This window comes from Pundamilia nyererei, unplaced genomic scaffold (assembly GCF_000239375.1).
Source record: "Pundamilia nyererei isolate P.nyererei 1_Seehausen unplaced genomic scaffold, PunNye1.0 scaffold00119, whole genome shotgun sequence".
Classification (NCBI taxonomy): Eukaryota; Metazoa; Chordata; class Actinopteri; order Cichliformes; family Cichlidae; genus Pundamilia; species Pundamilia nyererei.
In genome coordinates this window covers 90,924-110,110 of record NW_005187520.1, presented here as the reverse complement: position 1 = coordinate 110,110, position 19,187 = coordinate 90,924, and the positions used below count along the sequence as shown (strand labels likewise).

Here is a 19,187-nt window from a genome sequence, read left to right as displayed (position 1 = left end):
GTTAAAGCAACTCCGCGTTGACTGAACTACTTGTTATCAGCCTTTCTGAAACCGAATATTCCGAGTTGGACAGTTCGGGGTTACTCAACCCTGAGTGTCGTTTTTCACTCTGAGTTTTCTAAACCGGCTTCCTGAAATAGGGCCCTGGTCCAGATATTCCTGTCAGCCTACGTGTATGTAAGTTTGAAAGCGCAGGCGGATAGAGGGAGGTGAGTAGCGATATCGATTCATTAAATCCTGAATTGACTTTTAAATATAAATATATTTTGCCAGAAACGCCAGAATCTCAGGTTAAAGCTCATAAAACTATTTTAACAACAACCAAACAGTAAATGAGAGCAGGTAAACAGATTCTGCACAAAGACGTAAACACAGAGCACGACGCATCAGAATAAGCGAGATGTCGGCTTTCTCAACCGACAGCACATACTTGGTTAGCTGTCAGGGCTTAAAGCCGACAGCTCACTGATTCTGATGCGTCGGGTCCGCACTTTGTGTTTACGTCTTTTTTGCACAGATTCTGAAGCTGCAGGCTTTTTCTCTCTCCAACCAAAATTGACTGAACCAGCAGCAACAAAAGCAACCAAACTACACTTCACATTTGATAAACATCGTCATAAATTCCCTCTTTTGCTGTTTTGCTTCCACCACAAAAATAAATTCCCACTTCCTGCACAGCTCTTTCTTTCTCTCAGTGTAATTCTAGAACAGTTTCCCATCTCAAATCTCTGTTTTCTGCATTATTTGTTTGCTTATTACGCACAAGTCATGTACTGCACAGTTGGTCGCTGTTTTTCTTTTTTGTTCTCCCAAATATTACACCTCCGACAAGAAAGCCTAATTTCTACTGTTTAATAGTGAAGAAATTTAAACTTTTTAAAATGATGGCAAATTGCAAAAGAGTTAGCTGTGTTTCTAATAAAACCCTCTGTAACTTTGCTCTCCTTCACTTCAACAGCATCAGGTAATGTTAAAATGTTGATTCATGGTTTTCTTCAGTTTTTGATCTGCTATAAAAAGCCAGGCCAGGAAAATCTGCTACATGCTTTTCTGTGTTTTATCTTCATTTACTTTGACACAAAGGCATCTGCTGTGATGCTCACACCTCAGATGAAGTCTCACAAGTGTCAGTACTGATAAATGATCAGAATTATAATTTTCTGAATGTCTGAGTCAAAATTGAATTGAATCGAATTGGGACCTTGTGAATCGGAATCTAATGGATTATAGAAATCAGTGATGATACCCAGCCCTAGTGAGTAGCCTAGGCCCAACAGAAGTGGATGTAGCTGTGGGTAATAAGAAAAGATGAAAAGAACGATTGATAACTTTTTCGTTAAGTTAAGGCCTGATCTGTCTGAGATTCGTAGCCAGTGCTCTGACACGGAGCCATCAACCTATGAACACTGAAAAAGCGGTGAAAATGCGGTTTTAAGCGATACTTTTTCCACAGCTTCAACCACATGTTAGAAGAACTTGAGAGGTCCTGCTGCATTAGGAGCATTAAAAGAGTGAGACGGTGAATGATCTGTCACAAAGATACTCAGGTAAAAAGCTAGTTTGACGCAGTTTTGTACAAAATGTGTTGTTTTTTTTTCATTCAGTCTAAATTTCAGTACAAACTCAGCTTGAACAAACACTTGACCCAAATAACCAGGAAACGACTGGGACATGACAACACACAATTAGCTGTGAGTTGAAGAACATCAATCATGTTCTGACAGGCTGACAGCACAAACACCGTCTGTCTTGATTAGATCAGACAAGGAGAAATGTTTTTTGATTGGACGGTAATGAACATGTGACCTTTGTCCTGCAAAGATCAGCTAACTGCACTGAAGCTTCCAGGAGGGAATGAGGGAACTGTCATTTTCCTCATGTTGACATAGGACATCAACCTGGAAACTTGCTAGAAATTTAAAGAAACACAAAGACCCGCAGTTCCTCCAGCGTCCACCGGAGGCTCCAGTTAGCTATTAGCAGGTATCTGTGTCCGTGTGATACAGGCTAGCTTAGCCTTTGACACGCATTCATGGCAAATGCTAAAGCACCAAGAGGCCAGTGGATGATATCATAGTTGCTATGTCCATCTCAGTCTATGACTAAGACATGAAACAAGCTCAGTTTTTTTCTGTAATGGATTAACAGCACCAACTTTACCAACAGTGTCACCTGCTGTACCTGTGGAATTACTGCTCTTTGGTTTTTCTGTAAATTTGCTCTCACTTTAGGAAGCCTGGTTCACGTTTTACTCTCAGGTGGGTTTTTTTCAGGTGTTTGTTGTTGTGTCTTGTAAGACAAAGGTTCTCAGCAGGATTCTCAGCTCTAGCTGACGCTGCGGGGAGTTATCGATCTCTTCACTGATTTTTATATTTCTTATTGATCAGCCGCGTGGGGGCTCTCAGGAGGTCACATGTTCAGAGCTTTCTGTTCACTGCTGAGCGGCTGTCAGTATTTGTTGTTGGAGAGACAAAAAAAATCAAAGAACTGCAAGGAAATTTAAATCAATCCAACAACCACAAAAGCCTTGAGACTACAACAACATGTGAGCACCAGCATGTGATCACAATAGCTGCAAAACCACTAGGCAGCTAGTAGACAGCTCCCTGTCAGGGAGGCCATGCCTCCAATGATGCAAACAGTTAAAAACATGGAGTGGGGAATTATCTATAGAGATAAACCAGTGTTGGTATAAGGCTGGAAACATGTTTGTTTCTGATGTAACATTTTAACATGGGAGTCTGTGGGGACTAAGCCACTGCCGGAGCCCCTGCTGGACATTAGAGGAACTGCAGCGGTTGGATTAACAGACAGGACGGTAGCACAGCGGCGTTTCTGTCCTGAATTGGAGCAGATAATCGGAAGCTCTGAGGTTTTTGGTCTTCTGTGACCTGCTGTCGCCTCTCAGTCTGACTCGGCTAAACAGATTAACATGAGGTCATGACGACCTGTCTGTCCACCTGTGTGCCTCTATGTGGATGAACAGTATGGTGATGAATGAGTGGCTCAGCAGTCTCTTTAACCCCTTCAGTTCTGCTCCTCATAGTCACATTTTTTATTAAAATCTATACTGATGGGAATACAAACACACCTTTAGGGAGCGCTATGGAGCCTTTAATAATTTATATATTTGACTTTCTATGCCAAGTCTCAGGCAGTGTGTAAATGATGAAGAGATGCTTGGATCAAACACTGCAGCATCCACTCAAGCTTTCAGTGAGGAGACGAACATGTGGAGATCCTTCACTTGAAAGGTGGTCAGCCTCTCTGACGGCCAGCTGATACAACGACAGCCGTAAATCCAGCTGAATTTTTATTAGTGTCTTGTTGACGTCTCACTTTTAAATATTCATCGAGTACATTTAGAGAGCGCATTATTTCTCTGCATGCCCATCAGAGCGCAGCAGCAGCTTATAGATCGACTCGATGATGACTTCATACTTCTCAGCATGGATTACTGAACAGACCAGCTACAGTCTCACAGAGCAAAATGAATAAACCACAACCCCCCCTCCCCCCCTTTCCATATTTTTATAATTCATCTGTTTAACTTCAGTCTGTCATCTTGTCATCTGTAGTGGTTAAATAAAGTACCTGCTTTTGACCTGGAAACCAAAGAAATCCTATTTGTAGGAGCAGTGGCTGAAAATCACTTCATGTGTGATTTTAAAGAATATCACAATGTTCGGTTAAAGTTTGCACTAAATTCTGCGCTGGATCCAGATTCAATAATTAATGAAAACACTATTAAATAAAAATAAGCACCTCATTTTTTTTTAAATGTTGACTGATCATCAACATTCAACCTGATTCAGGTTCTTTGGAAACTTCGACACCTGCACAAGAACTTCAAATTAAATTACTTGAGACACGCTTAAGATTTCTCTAAAGCACCCAGAGACAAAACTGGCTATTTACCACTTGTCAAAGATCAGTTAAGGTCCAGGAATTGAGTAAAGTATAAACTAGTACAGTTTAGGTAGAGGTCGAACACACTTGTTAGCACACAAATGTCTGAACGGCCTCAGCTGAACATTTCCTCTGAGGCAGAGGAGAGGTGGAGAGAGGTAGCGTTTGTCCGCAGGGACAGTGCCTCCTGGCTGGGCAGGAAGATACTGACAACTGCCTCCCACCTCCACTGCGTCCAAGAGCTCCAGAAGCTGCCTCATCACAGTTAATTAGTTTAACTTAGCATGACACACACACACACACACACACACACACACACACACACACAAGTCATTATTGCTGTCGTCATTCTTCAGTGATTATATTAAATGTTTTTTTTCTGTCTCCATGAACCAAATATACTTTCATAAATTAATAGTTCGGCTTATTTCTGTTGACCTCTCCAGCTGCTCTGAGATTTGCTGTATTTGTAAGCTCCAAATGTCCTCATATGAACAGAAAAATGAAAAATGTTTGCTGCCTACTTCTTTGGGATTAAAGCATAAAAAGGTCAGTATTAAAACACAACACCTGCACTCTTTTAAAGCCCCGAGCAGCATAGATGTAATGCCTTCCATGAAACAGAGCAGACTGCTGAGTTATATCTGTATATCTCATGACTGATCAAAAAGCACAAGGTAAAAAAAAAAAGAATCATATGTGTTTCAGTGTTATAAGTTTATGAGTAACCGCAGCACATTTATGTAGGGAGGACCAAAACTGGCCAAATAATAAATAAATTTTTATATACAGAAGATGAACCACCAAATTTTAAAAGAATAAGTTAATACAAAATAAATGATAAAAACAAAAAAATTATATCATAAAAAGGTAAATCAATGCCAAACTAAATGAAACATGATAAAAGAAATGTAATATTTTGAGTATTTAATTGTATTCATTTTATAACTGGGTCATTTATTTCTTATTGTATTTATTTATATTTGAGTTTTTAAATTATATTATTTTGACATATTTGATCTGCCATATTTAAGTAGAGTCTAGTTCAAATCATTAGACTTCACACAGGCCTAGAGACCAGTTGGTGAACCCCTGGCAACCATCAATGATTAAAAATAATTTTAAAGAAATTTTTGACATTAAATAATTAGAAAAAATAAAAGTTTTAGACACCTTTTAAAAGATTCCAGTAAAATCTGTTTCCTTTGGCGTTGTGTTAAATGTCCTCATACTGATAGAAAAATGAGAAAACACAAAGTCTACAGAGCAACCTTTTTGCTGGTTATCTTTAGAAATTATTAATTTGGGGTCAAAGTTCATTATTGATATTAAAATAATCCAAAAGGTAGGACTTTGGGTGGGGAGATTATTACAAAACATGCATGTATGTGTGTGCAGCTGCCCTCTGGTTACCTGCAGCTCTTGTCATTTACATTTATGACATAATTAAGTCACAGACGAGGAAATTACTCGGCGAGTAATTAGCTGAGTGAAACCGCCCACCTGCCTTCATCTCCTTGCTTCCTTCCTCTCTTTGCTGTCACACTGTGTTCATGTCATCGCTTTATTCAGCTGCCAAATCCTCATTTTACTGCTCAAAACACACGATTTAGAGCCGATTTGTTCGCTACATGACAGAAACCGGAGCAGAGAGGGAGTGTTAAATCAATCTGCCTAACAGGAGGGGAGAGTGAGACGTTTCTTCTACTGCTTGTCACAGAGAAAAATCAGAGTAGATGTGCAGTAAACAGCTCAATGACTCCTTAATCACCAACACAGCACACACTTATTCTGCTAAATAAAACCCGCAGTTTCCAGTGGGTGCATGCAGCAGCCTTCTGCGTAAACATATGTGACCAGAGCTGCAGCTCACCTTAATTCAGTCTGATTAACAGTTTAATCCAACAATACAAAAAATGGAGCATTAGCTATTTACATCAGGATTAACATTTGTATTAAAGGAGAACGGGGTGAATTTAGTGGCATCTTGATTTGAAATGGAAACTTCAACTTCTGTGGGTGAAAAATAAAGACAACAGCCAAGAGCTGCTGTTCCTCTAACGTCCACTAGAGGCTCGATATGGGCTCAAAATGTGGTCATAAATATTTTGTACTTGTAAATCACCAAAAGTTGATTCTGTCCATCTGGACAGAGCGTTTTCTGGGAGAAATGTTTCGTCACTCATCCAAGTGACTTCTTCAGTCTCAGCTGACTGCAGGTTTCCCCAATCTTATAAACAGTACATTTGCATAATGACTGAAACCAGCCCACTGAAGGAACAATGGGCTGTGAGGCCCATACTTAAGATAGGTACATAAGATACTTGTAAATCAGTTTTGTACTTGTAAATCGGGATTTGTATGTGTAAAAAGAATTTGTGTGTGCGTAAAAAAGACATGCAGCTTGTGGGGATAGGTTAATTGGATAATCCAAATTGTCACCTGGTGTGAATGTGTGAATGAATGTGAGTGCGAATGGTTGTCTGTCCCTGTGTGTTGGCCCTGTGACAGACTGGCGACCTGTCCAGGGTGTACCCCGCCTCTCACCCTATGACAGGGCGCTGGGATAGGCTCCAGCGCCCCCCGCGACCCTGAAAAGCAGAAGCAGAAGCGAATGGATGGATGGATGGATGGTAAAAAAGATTTGGGTGTGGACTTAGCCAAAAAAAACCCTGCAAGTTACAAGTACGAATTTTGACCCTATTTTTCTTCCTTTCATCTGATTGGAATTTCATGTCAATCACAAATGTAACAATCCAATCAGAGAGCAGATGGGTTTGGCTGTCGGAGGGGCGCTTTTTTGAACTGCAGGTCCTTGAAGGGTAATACAGTTTGAAGCTGGAGGATCTCTATATAAATATCCGATAGCAGCTAGGTCCCCTAACTTTCAGCAGCTGTTGAAAGGATAAAGTTTTGGTATATCTGTGGTTAGAAATACCATTATTACTTTAGGATTAGTTTAACACAAAGTCAGGGCTGACCCGGGACCATTGCTGTGAGTCACAGTGTGCAGCATAAAAGTCCTTTCACATCGGACACAGGATGTGCTGCTAATGCTAACTAAAAGCCAAGGATCCAGAATTTGTTGCGCTGGCTGTTGGGCTCTGTGGGTTTTTGCAGCAGCTCTACCTGTACTAGATGCACCTGCTTCTTGTCGTTTCTATCTCTGACTTTACTGCTTGTGGATTTTAATACAGATTTTACTTGCTGTCATCTTGTTTATTTGTGTTTTTTGTTTTTATTTGTTTTCTGTATTTTAATGTATTAGATTCTATTTTATTTATGTCTTTTTCTCTTTGTAAGGTGACCTTTGGTTTTAGAAAGGCGCCTCAAATAAAATGTATTTTTATTATTAGAACATTACGCTACACAACATTTACAAAATATCGCCTCAGGACAGCAGGAGCCTTTAAGACTCTTTGTGAAAGCTCATAATGCCAAGTCACCAACAAAAGCGTACACTTCAACGCCAAGAAGGTGCTAGCAAGGAAGCCTCGGCGAAAGCTAATGATGTGCAGCCACCCTCACCTTCAAAGTCAAATACTACTCAAATTGCTACAACTGAACAAATAGCCAAGGACATTGCAAGTATTTACGCACACTTAAGGAAACCTCCGAGACACAAGAGAGCAAACCCAATGCAATTCAAACTGCTACGAGGGCAGTGGAGGCTAAGTTAGGGGATATTGGCTACTCACTTAAGCAATGCCGAGTCTTGCCTGGATTTCCTTGAGGATGCCAGCAGAGCACTAAAGGAAAATTCTCCTGCAACTAGTGACGAAGTGAACGCTCTACGACAGGAATTACACCACCTCGAAAACAGAGGACGGAGAAACCACCTGCGCTTTGATTGCTTTCCAGAGGGCTGCAAGGGTATGGACGCACAAAAGAGCGGCATTTAATCCCTGTAAAAGGCTGTTACACGAAAGGAAGATCAAGTTCTCCCTACTGTTCCCAGTGTTGCTTGTGCTGAAAATGACGGAGGGCAGACGTGAGTTTATCGACCCAAAAAAAGTCCAGGACTACATTCTGTCTTTACCTTAAGGGAATTATTTACAGTCAAGGGCTTGGATTTAAAAACTGCCCTTTTTTGCCATAGCGTAATTAACATGCCATTGAATAACAGGCCTTGGCTGGTGCTCAGTTATAGTATTTAAAATTATTGATATATTTTGCACCTCCTAACTGTTTAAGTTTCAATATTATAGGGTCTCACGCTTTGATTTGATTTATTCACTTACTTTAGTTTTGAGAATACGACGCAATCTGCTTGGTAGAGAATCTCACTAAGACTATTAAAGACTGTCTTTCAAGGGACAGTTCTAACCAACCTGCACAGAGGTGTGTTCTGGGAGCTAAGTCCTGAAATGACTGCTCTGCTCACAATGCATTGACTTGGTATGCTGCTGCTGCAGGCAATGGGTCCTGTTTATTACTGTTTGACTGGTTAGAGTCACGGACCATAAAGTTTATGTTTTGCTTTTGGGGGCTCCTGGCCCACCTGAGGGTAGCTAGTGTTCTCTGTCACCCCAGACGTATTTGCTTAAATGTTTATCAGTTGTTATTTTTATTTACTTCCATATTTTATTTATAGCCTATTTTATTTATAGCCAGCCATCCATATATTGTCCACTCGGTGTTGAACTCCTGGTTTTAATAATATGTTACCCCACTGTTATATGTCCAATACAAAATGCATGATGGCGAATAAGCACCGAAGGCCCTTTACCTTATTGACCTGGAATGTAAAGGGCCTTAACCATCCAATTAAAAAAAAGAAAATCATTACATTTATCAAATCAAAAAAAGCTCACATTGCCTTTCTCCAAGAGACTCACTTGTCCCCCCAGGAGTTGGATAAACTTTGCCGTGATTAGGTGGGTCAGGTATTTTTTTCATGTCAGAGTCAGAGTAGGGGTGTAGCAATTTTGATTCATAAGCAGCTACAGTTTAAATGCACCCGGATGGTTAAGGATGCAGATGGGTGGACATTGCTACTCTTGGCTGAGATTCAAGATTTCAAGATTTTAATCAATATCTGTGCACCAAATGTTGACAACCCTACCTTTTTGGTAATTTGGAATGTATAATTAGCTATATGGGTGATTACCCAATCCTGATAGCAGGGGACTTCAATTTGGTAGTGGATGATAACTAGATCATAGCACTCCCTCACAGCGACACTCTAGATCAGCTTCAGTTGCTCTTAAAATGTGTAGGAACTTGGGTTTAGTAGATGCATGGAGAGTATTCAACCTATCCACAAGAGATTACACCTTTTATTCTGCCCCCCACAATGCTCCGTCGAGGATTGATTATTTTCTTATGTCAAATTTTATTATGCCCTGAGCAATGTCTTGTTCTATTGGAGGTATACACTTATTTGACCATGCCTCGGTGCTCCAGCATCTGACCTCATTTGGTAGCCGCTTCAAGTCTCCCAGATGGAGGCTAAACTCAAGCCTTTTGCATGATTCTAACTTTCTTCAATTCTCCACTAAAGGAGTGAAGAATGGAGAGCTTCCACCTGAAGCGGGATCTGTATCTGTTCAGAATAAAAGGATTAGGTTAAAACTTAGAGTGGGACAGACATTGGGGTCCTGACAAGCGCTGTCAGAGATCACAGAATACTGTTCTGCTGTTATGGTGAGGCAATTTTTACATGCTGTGATCTGTATTTACAGTGGACTGTAGTGTTCTGGAAAATTCAATAAAATGTTAATCCCAAAAAGAAAAACCTTTCATACACGTATTGACTGAAAGTCAGTTTACACTGACCTGGTTCATCAGTCATGCCTTTCCTTTCTCTCCGCTGAGCAACTAACTTTACCTCACGTGTCCCGTGTAACATGTGATTCAGGGCTGTGCGTTATCTCATCTGTTTCTTACAGTAATGCTAATTAAGTTGACTCCTAACTGTGGGCCCCCAAAAAGCTGAGACAACTGTAAAATAGGCACACTCGATAGGCACACTTTAGAGAAACCACCATCAATTTCTTGGAGCGTGTCAGGCCTCTGCAGGTTGTGAGGCCTTTTAGTGATAAATTTTAGGACAGAAGGCAGAGTATTTAGAGACTTCTGATGGCTTTCCTGGATAATGAACTCAGGATGAAATGATTCTGATATTTTTAGTGTCCAGTGAAGCAGCGGAGAGATTTCAGCCTACAAATTGACAACACAATCTCTTTTTAAGGGCTGATTAAAGTTTTCTTGATTCTTGACTATATGGAAAAATGTCCTCAATCTGTGTCTTTTCAGCCACGATGGAGTGACCTTTGGCACAAGTGATTATCAAGAACCTTGGAGATCATCGAACTACACTTTAAATTCATGGCTATGAAACTCCCCAGATCACAGTCTGATCCAGAATCTATTTAAAAAGCCCACAAACCAATCACTTGATGAGACAGGAAGACATGTCCATCAATCAGTATCCAGCACACCACAGAGAGTCACAGTGACGAAGAAGTCACGAAGAAGTGCCATTGCTGTAAACACTGACTCTGTGCATATATTTGATTTATTCCCCCCCCCCAAAAAAAAAGTCTTTGAAACATTTATGATCGTTCTTCACTAAATCATACGTCATACGATGCAACATCTAACTGACCCGACACGTTTGGTTACAGATGTGGACATCAGTGGAAACATTTGCAGCAGGACCAGTCAGTGCCGAGAAGTAATCCTGCCATAACACCAACATCTGCAGAGCGCTGTGCTGAGATATTACCGAGCTGCAGCGAAGCCAAAGCTGCTTTAGTTTGTTGCTAAGACTTTAGAGTCGGATTTCTGCACTCATGAAATACTTTATGGGCTGGACACACACACACACACACACACTCACTAATGTAACCAGCCTAGCTTGGATTGGCAAACTCCATTAAATTTGAACTGAACAGTGTGTGTGTTTGACAGAAAGCCAGAGGGACACTGAGTTTGGACTGATGAAGTGCACACAAAGAATAAAACAGAGCAGGACAGAGAAATTAATCAAACACATCAATCCATCACCATTATGACTTCATAACTTTCAGCTGGATAAACTTACAAAGACCAGGCAGAAACATTTTTTTATGTTATGCATTAAACACTCCCCTAAATTCAGGAGTGGCTCTGTAACTGAACAACCTTGAAGAATGTCTCTTTGTCCCTGCTGCGGCTTTAATCCAGATCCGTCTCACATTTAAACAGGTCTGAACATTACAGGCAGACGTCTGGGGTCATTTCTGTGAGAATCTGCTAATAATTGCTTGATTTCTTTCAGTAGCTCCTCCCATAACTGTGTTTATATCAGCATGTCATAGCAAAGCGTCAGCAGTTTGAGGTTTGGAGGTTTCTCATTTCTTCCCCACCTTCAACTTTTCTTTATATGCTTGTTAATGTTCTCCTGGTCCTGGATTTTTGGACCCAGAGATTTTGCTTTGTTGACTTTTGTTGAATTTTCATTCTAATGTTCTTTTTGCTTTTGAGTTTATTTATACTCATCCTCATGTCCTGCTTTGAGTTCATTCTGTTTAGCCTCTTGTTATTTCTGTCCTGTTTGTATGGTATCCCACTGGTGTTCACAACTTACAGCAAGCCCAAGAAGTGAAAATGGGACATAAGCAGAGATGTTATAAGAGACAGACATAGCACTCCTGAAATAAAAATTTAGGAAATGCAGGTCGAAGTAAAACTCCCAGAGGAAAAATGTTTTTCAAACATTTAATTTGGATCAAACCTTTTAAGTGTTTGTATTTTAAGATGAGACTTCCCTGGTGGTTCTATAGATTTAGTTTTATTTCCTGGTGACTACTCAAATAAAAATTAGCACTGGGAGGAATTTCAAGATGGCTGCCTATTTATGACATCTTGTTCTAGGAAGACTTTGATATAAACTACATGAAGAAAAGTACTGGGCTACTCTCACATTACACCCACAGGAGCTGCTCAACCATGGAAACCCACGCCATGAAGCTCCTAGTGCACAGTTTCTGTAATGATGATAATGACAGAAGAGGTTTGGAGATCTGCAGTTACTGAGTCAGTAGAACATTGGAAACCTTTACATTCTGCTAACCCACTGAGTACTTGTGGACCCCAAAGTGTATCACCATCACCAGAAAAAACAGGAAGAGTCAATATCCACACACTCTGCCCTGCAGATGACATTATATAGAGTTAGATTGCAGAAAGCTGATTGGTCGTTGGATGGTTTTCATGTTATTGTGCTATAGATCTGACTGGCAGCACAAATTTCTGTAAGAAATTAAAGAAAGTTAGGCGAAAAACTTGACATGGCATTGGATATAATCCAGACAGAACCAACAGGGAACCCATCTAAACAAATTCCATCTTTAAAAGCACCTCTGGTTCAGCTCATTTTCTTCATGACCTTTCAATGACAGACTGGGAACCTTAATTGCAGTTGTGTCTAAAATGGATGTTGTGGCTGTAAAACAGCTGAAGAGAGATAGAAGAAGAAGAAGACAGACACTCTGAGTTAATTGGTGTTGTGTCTATGGGGGGGGGATTACTTAATGGAGCCACCTGTGGACCAAATGACTGACATGACATTAAGATCAACAGCAGCACAGGCCAACTGAATTTGTTCATGTAAAGCAAAGGCAGGAAAACTGAGGTGCTTTAAGAATAATGCAGTAAACAGAAGTCAAATCAATATCTGCACATCTGAGGATTACAGATAGCTATCATCAGGATTTTATCAATACTGGCTCCATTGATCTGTATCAGTACTTATCAGTATTCTTAATGTAATGGGACTAAAATGCAACAGTCTTCTCCGAGCTCTCCAACAACCTTCCTGCTGCACTTTTCATGTCACCTTCAGAGATTTAAATTAGGAAACGGAGAGCATATCCAGCCACATATTTGTTTTCACACCTGCTGAATCAAGTGAACACGGCGCTTGGATTTACGCAGTGATGCACGAACACACACACAGTAATGTAGGCACACACGTAAGAGATTGTCAGGTTTTAATTAAAGCTGCAGGTCTGAGTCGTTATCTGATCAGAAACACCAGCTTATCAGTTCGTGGTTAAACACAAGCTGAGAGCTAGACATGCCCAACACACATATTTCACTTCTGCTTTTGTGACAATTCTCAAACCACGTCATAACCAGAAGCAACCCAAAATCACAAATGGCCAAAATGACCTTTCTTTTACCCCACGGTCCTTACGAGGTCTGAAAATGACACGAGTCCTCATGAGAATAGCTGGGCGAGTACACTTAAATACACACGCTGAGTATAAAATCTCTTGCAGCTCATTTCTCTGCTCGTGTCTTCACAGTTCATTTCTCCTCCAACAAAAATGAAATGAACTCCTGACCCCAATAAACATGAAGTGGTTCAGCAGGTGTGCGTCACTTTGTGTATCTGCAGCCGGTGTGTGCGTGTCGTCTACAATAACCTTCTGAGAGGTTACCAAACAGACATATCGATGCGTCTCGCCTGCTCGTCTGAGATCTGCTGTGGCCCTGAAGACACATTCTGCCGATATGTCATTTATTAAAATCATGATTGGCTAAAATCCCAGCGCTGTCTTTTTTTATACCCCTGCAGAGCTAGCAGCACACAGCCTTTTATCGTTTCATCTGCCTTTACAATGAGCTGAAGTCCAAACAGCTTCAGAGAGGAAAAATATCACGACAAAGTTTCACAATCTTTGTCATCTGAGACCACATGAAAGCTGCTTAAGACAGCTGTGGTTCAAACCATCTATTACTGCACTGCCCCAAACCATATGCTCTATATAAAAGACACACCAGCACCCTGATCACCCATCTGCTGTGGACATTTGGCCATTTGAAGCCTAAACTTTAGCATTTTGAGCACCAGAAAGAGCCAGAAGTGACCGTATTTGAACAAGAAGCTGGAGTGCTAAGTTATCAGCTGATGTCAGCTGGATCTATCCATCGACTGCATGAATTACAGACACAGAACTGAAAAACTAAATACGTGTTTTTGTGTTGGTTGATTGTTTTTTTTGTTTTTCTTGTGTTTTTACAAAATTAGAAATGTGAAAATTCCAATTTTTTGAATGTTTGTAATTTTGTAATTTCTAAGTTTTATACATTTTTACAGTTCTTAAAAAAAATCCTTCAAATGTTATCAAACTTCCATTCAGGGTTTTAACCATGTTAAAATGTTCATAAAGACAGCTTGATAACACCTCCTTGAAGTTCTAATAATCTAGTCATGGGAGTTCCATACGCCTCCTGTTTATGAGGGACAGCCAGCCTGAGGAAATTTACAGCTCACTTCAGACTGAGGGCCTGCACCAGTGTATGTTAAAGAACGATTATTTTGAACTGTGGATCAAGCAAAGCTGCTGTTTTAAAGTCCAAGAACAGAAATGCGGAGCTGTTGTTGGTTTCTCCTTGTTGCTGAACATAGAGTAAAATTCAAATTTCAACCATAACCGTCTAACTGCAAATTTTCCACACAAACTCAGCACTCAAAGAGGTTTTTAATCACAAAACACTGTATTCTTTAAGTGCTTTCTAATTACTGCACTCAGACTCACACACTTAAACTTGTTCACTGGAGGAGCCCGGGATCAAACCACCACCCCACTGTTCCAATCACCGGCCCCATGTTAAGCCATGTGAAACATGGCGACCGTACAACCAGAACCCAGCACTGGTATTATATTCAAACAGCACTCTGTGTAGCACGTCTCTGAACACTCAGTTTCATGGTTTTTTTTTCCTCTTGGATCTTTCTGATGTCACACAAAGATATAACCCTAAGATGGTCATCTTGGGCACAGAAGCCCTGCCCACCTTCTGTGCTGTCTTATAGCTTATTTGAGACGAAGGGGCTGCTTGAGGCCCAGGATAAGATATGGCTTATTTTTAACTATGAATCATACAAAGCTGCTGTAAGAGTCTGAAAACAAACCCGTGGAGGAGGAAGTGAGCACCAAATGAAATCATATTTCATTCGGTGCACCTATCTGTTTATGATCGCTGTATACCTGTGTGTGTGTGATGCACACGCGCTTATTATTCCCGTTATGAATCTGGATGTTTACATTGAGGAATCTGTGAGGAGCTGATGACGCTGTGAGGCAGGCTGAGGACCCGCCAACAAGCTCATTTTTGTCTTTTTGCCAACATGTTAATGATGTTTTGGTCTTGAAGGAGACGGAGCAATAAAGGTTTTATATTTGAAGCGAGGAACCCTCCCCTCCAACCCTCGCCCACCCCTTTTTCAGTTACATGTAAAGGTCACCCAGCCGACGAGCGGTGCGACATCCGTCCTTTTCCAATTTTCAGCCTCTCTCTCTCGACATTAAAGGATTTCTGAATGAAGCGTGACTTCTCTCTCTCGCTCTCTCTCCGTTTCTCCATCTCCACATCATGGGTTGCCATGGCGACTGAGCAGCATCGATGACGCCCCGTCTCTCCCCTCTATATTTACTCTGTTGCTGTAGCGACGACCCAGGCATGCACCAAAGAAGAAGAAGCAGCAGCAGCACAGACTTCTGTGTTTATCTCTGTTGCTGTTTGATTATTTTGTTGCATATTGTCCTTTTGGCTCCTCGTGGGGGGTTTTCTGCACTATTTATCCAAATTTATGTGGACCCATCCAGATTATGCAAGCGTGTCATTGCTATGAAAGATTCAGCTGTTTTGGTTTCACCAGATATTGAACCTGACTACATGGATGTGCTTTCTTTCATGACCCACACAGCTAAAGTGGAAACCCGGAGGGGTTCAAACTGTAAACAGCCAGCCCTCAGACCCGGAGTCACACAGCTGTGCAGTGTTTACCATCAGCTGGTTGTTAATGGCGCTCCGAGTCCTTCATTCACACAGTGAGCGGATCTGTTTAGGTTCACCTCTGACTTTAGATGCTGCGATACAAAAACAATCAGACTGAAAATCTCCTGACACTCAGATGGAACTAAAACAGCAAAATATGGCAAGATCACTGCAACACTTCCATTTTTTCCTCATTTCAGCCATTTAACGTCTATAGCCGTCAATGGCAGTGAATGAGTCAATGGGTTTAACTCATTCACTGCCAATGGCTGGCAGTGAATGAGTTAACCTCTGACCCACTGAGGCGTAGACCACCTTTTATCAGGGTACTCAAACTACTTACTTTAAACCTGCCCTAAATCTGCTGTTTCAGTGGTGACGTTCATATGAAACATGGCCAAAGATTTAAATAATGTGGCTACAGTTATACCCATTAGCTAAATGTTAAGTTTCACATCAAATTTCCAGTCTTGGGTCTGTATGATGTCACCAAGAGCAGATATCCCTAATATGGTGATTGCCTGATATGTTGTTGCTGCCATTAAAACTCAGACAGTTGTTTGTGTTCATCCGGAGGCGGCGTTCTCAGTGAACACAATCAGCTTTCCCGGATTATTGCATTTGCCTCAAGATATTACAACTTAGGGGTGTTCGTGCAGTACAAATACCACTGTAGAGTACTCAGAGTACTTCATTTCTGAGTAATTGGCAGCCTCACTGTTAATATTTTGTAGTTTGAGCTGCTGTAAATCTCCACATTTGGCAGCAGGAATTAAAGCTTTTCACTCTTCACTCATTGTGATGCTAAATGAAGGGTCAGTAATTAAGCTTGTAGTGAAATCTCTCACACCGTCGGTGAGGTGAGGTGTATTGTACTAAAATAAATGATCTGTGAAAAGAGAGACTGGTAAATCAAATTTTAAGCACTCGTATGAGCTTACGTGTTATTTCATGACACGATGATTATCGTCCATAATCATTCAGACATTTTGAATCCAACAGCCTTGGTTTTCAGGTCTGCCCCAATTCAGATGTGTAATAGCAACACTGATTCACAGTGCAAAGCTTATTAGTTTCATTTAAAGGCTGTAAAACTGGCCTTTAAAAGCCAGCCTTTAATACAAAGCTAGCACTGGCATCAGTCAAATATGAGACTTTGAGCCTGGAGATCTGGACAAACCAACGAATCCTGAAAAACACAAACAAACCGAAGAACAACTGTCCTGACTGCAAACTGTACAACTTTTTGACTGAAACCTGCTGTTTGGTCTCTGGGCTGTAGAAGAAGACCCAGTTCTAAACATTAGCAATAGCCCTCAACCAAGTGCACACAGTAAGTGAACAGGAAGTGATCTGAAAGTAGCAGCAATGCTTCCAAAGGTGAAGATGACTTTAAAGGTCGTGTGGGCAATCTGATCACAAACGTTCAAAAAGGCTGGCTGTTGATTTGTCTGATATAAGAGCTGGAACAGCTGATTTTTTAATAAACTATTTCATCCACAGAATGAGCTGTCATATGGGCTGAAAGGATTAATCAATGAATCAATTAGCTGACATTAAATGCTTCAAACTGGAGAATACAGCTTATCTGATGTGAGAGCTAATTTAAAAAGTAAATGAAGGAAATAAACAGGTTCAATAAAATCCTCTTTAGCACTGAAACACGATGAGCGTCTCTGTTTTAATGACCAAACAGCGGATACAAAGTAGTTCGGACTATCAGGACAGCAGCTCAGCATCATCAGAGCCTAACTGATAAAGAAAAACATTATAAAAAACATGCCGCTCACGCCTTCACGTCACACGGTAAAACGAGGTGTCGTTACCTTTGGGTTGAGGACCAGCTGCTGCTCGTCAAAGTGCAGCAGAGCCACAGAGTTGGACTCGGAGTTGTTGACAAAGATCTGCAGGCAGGGGTAGAGCGACGTTCCCTTACAGTCTGCTCCACATGTGAACACGCACTCAAACATCTCTTCCGGACGCAACACCGACACCACCTGCAAGAGGGGGAGCACACGATTAGTGATGGATATGTTAGTGGACTGCGTCGATTCTGATAGCTGATTCGTTGAAAAATAACATCTTTTACTGGTAATTTTATTTGAAATATACATATTTGCTAATTGTCCAATTTTCTGTGAGGTAAATTTGAATGTTTTGTTTGGTTTTTTAACCGAAGGTTGGATTAAGGTAAAAATAACATGATTTGAATGTATCATGCTGATTTGAAGGCCTGGGAAGGAAAAATGTGTTTAGGATGAGTTTTAAAAATGGACTGTTGAGGTGACTGTTTACCATGCAAAGACAGTTTATTCTATAACCTTTGGGCAGCGATAGAGAATCCTGTCCCCTCTGAGTTTCCACTTAGATTTCTGTATATGTAGCAGCAGTTGGTTAGATGACCTGAGAGCTCGGGGTAAATACCATTTAAGGATTTAAAAACAAATACAGGAACTCTGACTCAGTGGAGCTTATAGGACTTGATGGTTCAATCCTTTGAGTAATCAGCACTGCTTCCTGCCTGGGGTCCTTAGTGGGTGAGCAGTAACTGCTTCATTAGGGTCATCAGATGGGCATCTTCCATCCTCAGTATTTCATTGATTTTATTTCCACAATACCTCCAGAGGACTCAACATGACACCTGGCGTCCTTTTTCTTGATCCACAACCAGTCACTACTTCACTCAGTGCCCTCGCACTCCCATCCTCTTCAGGAGTTTTGGTCTTGACAATAAGCCCTCTACACTCAACCTCCACAGCAAGATTCTGCCTGAGCTGCTATTATGACAAGCTTTCCCATTCATATGGCTCTTCAACTCCAGATTCCCAAAGTACCATTAGTTCCAGAATGTCTAATATCTTCTGCAAAGCTGATCGCAACATGAGGTCTGGCCTGAGATTAGTTATTGTTCCTATCAGAAAGACCAGTGTGATCAGGGTTGACCTGCATCTTCCAGGGTTATGCTTACTCTTGCCGATGACTTCACAAGAAGTTCTCCTGCTCTCATGAAGGGAATGAGGCTTGGTATTCAGACCACTGTAGGAGCGAGGGCATTGGCATCAGTTTTCCTTCCTTGAGATAATGAGATAATGAGATAATGAGATAATCACCATTTGTTGCAGGACCTGGTTGTGGAAGTTGTACATTTCTAGGTGTTGTGGCCTTGGGACAGGCTTTTTTTGCCTGAGAGTTGCTGGAGTTTGGCAGAGAGCATACATATGGTCGTCTCCACTTCACTAATGGACGTTTTGGGCTGTAGGGAGGATATTGTAGGTGACTCTGATTATAAAGCTGAGTCTGCTTCCTTCCATTTTCCAGAGATCCTTCCAGTTGAGCTTGTGATGTTTCAGTTTTTCCCAGCTGGTTCACTGGCCCAGCATCTGAGATGGACTTGTGCCACATTGCTCAACTTGTCCCAAATCCAAGTCCTGTCCTGTCCTGCTGAACGTGTCCAACTACATCTCCACGCTCGAGAGGAGACTGTGCTTTCTGCACAGCCTCTG

General features: G+C 41.1%; 1 protein-coding gene across 1 annotated transcript in view; it reads right to left on the bottom strand.

The window, feature by feature from the left end:
* The window catches only part of LOC102200037 (calcium-activated potassium channel subunit beta-4), a 37,328-nt gene that overhangs the window by 12,372 nt on the left and 5,769 nt on the right, over nt 1–19,187 (bottom strand). The window contains exon 2 of the mRNA XM_005742272.2: nt 17,511–17,681. Coding sequence (XP_005742329.1) covers nt 17,511–17,681 — 171 coding nt within the window. The remainder of the gene's footprint in view (nt 1–17,510; nt 17,682–19,187) is intronic.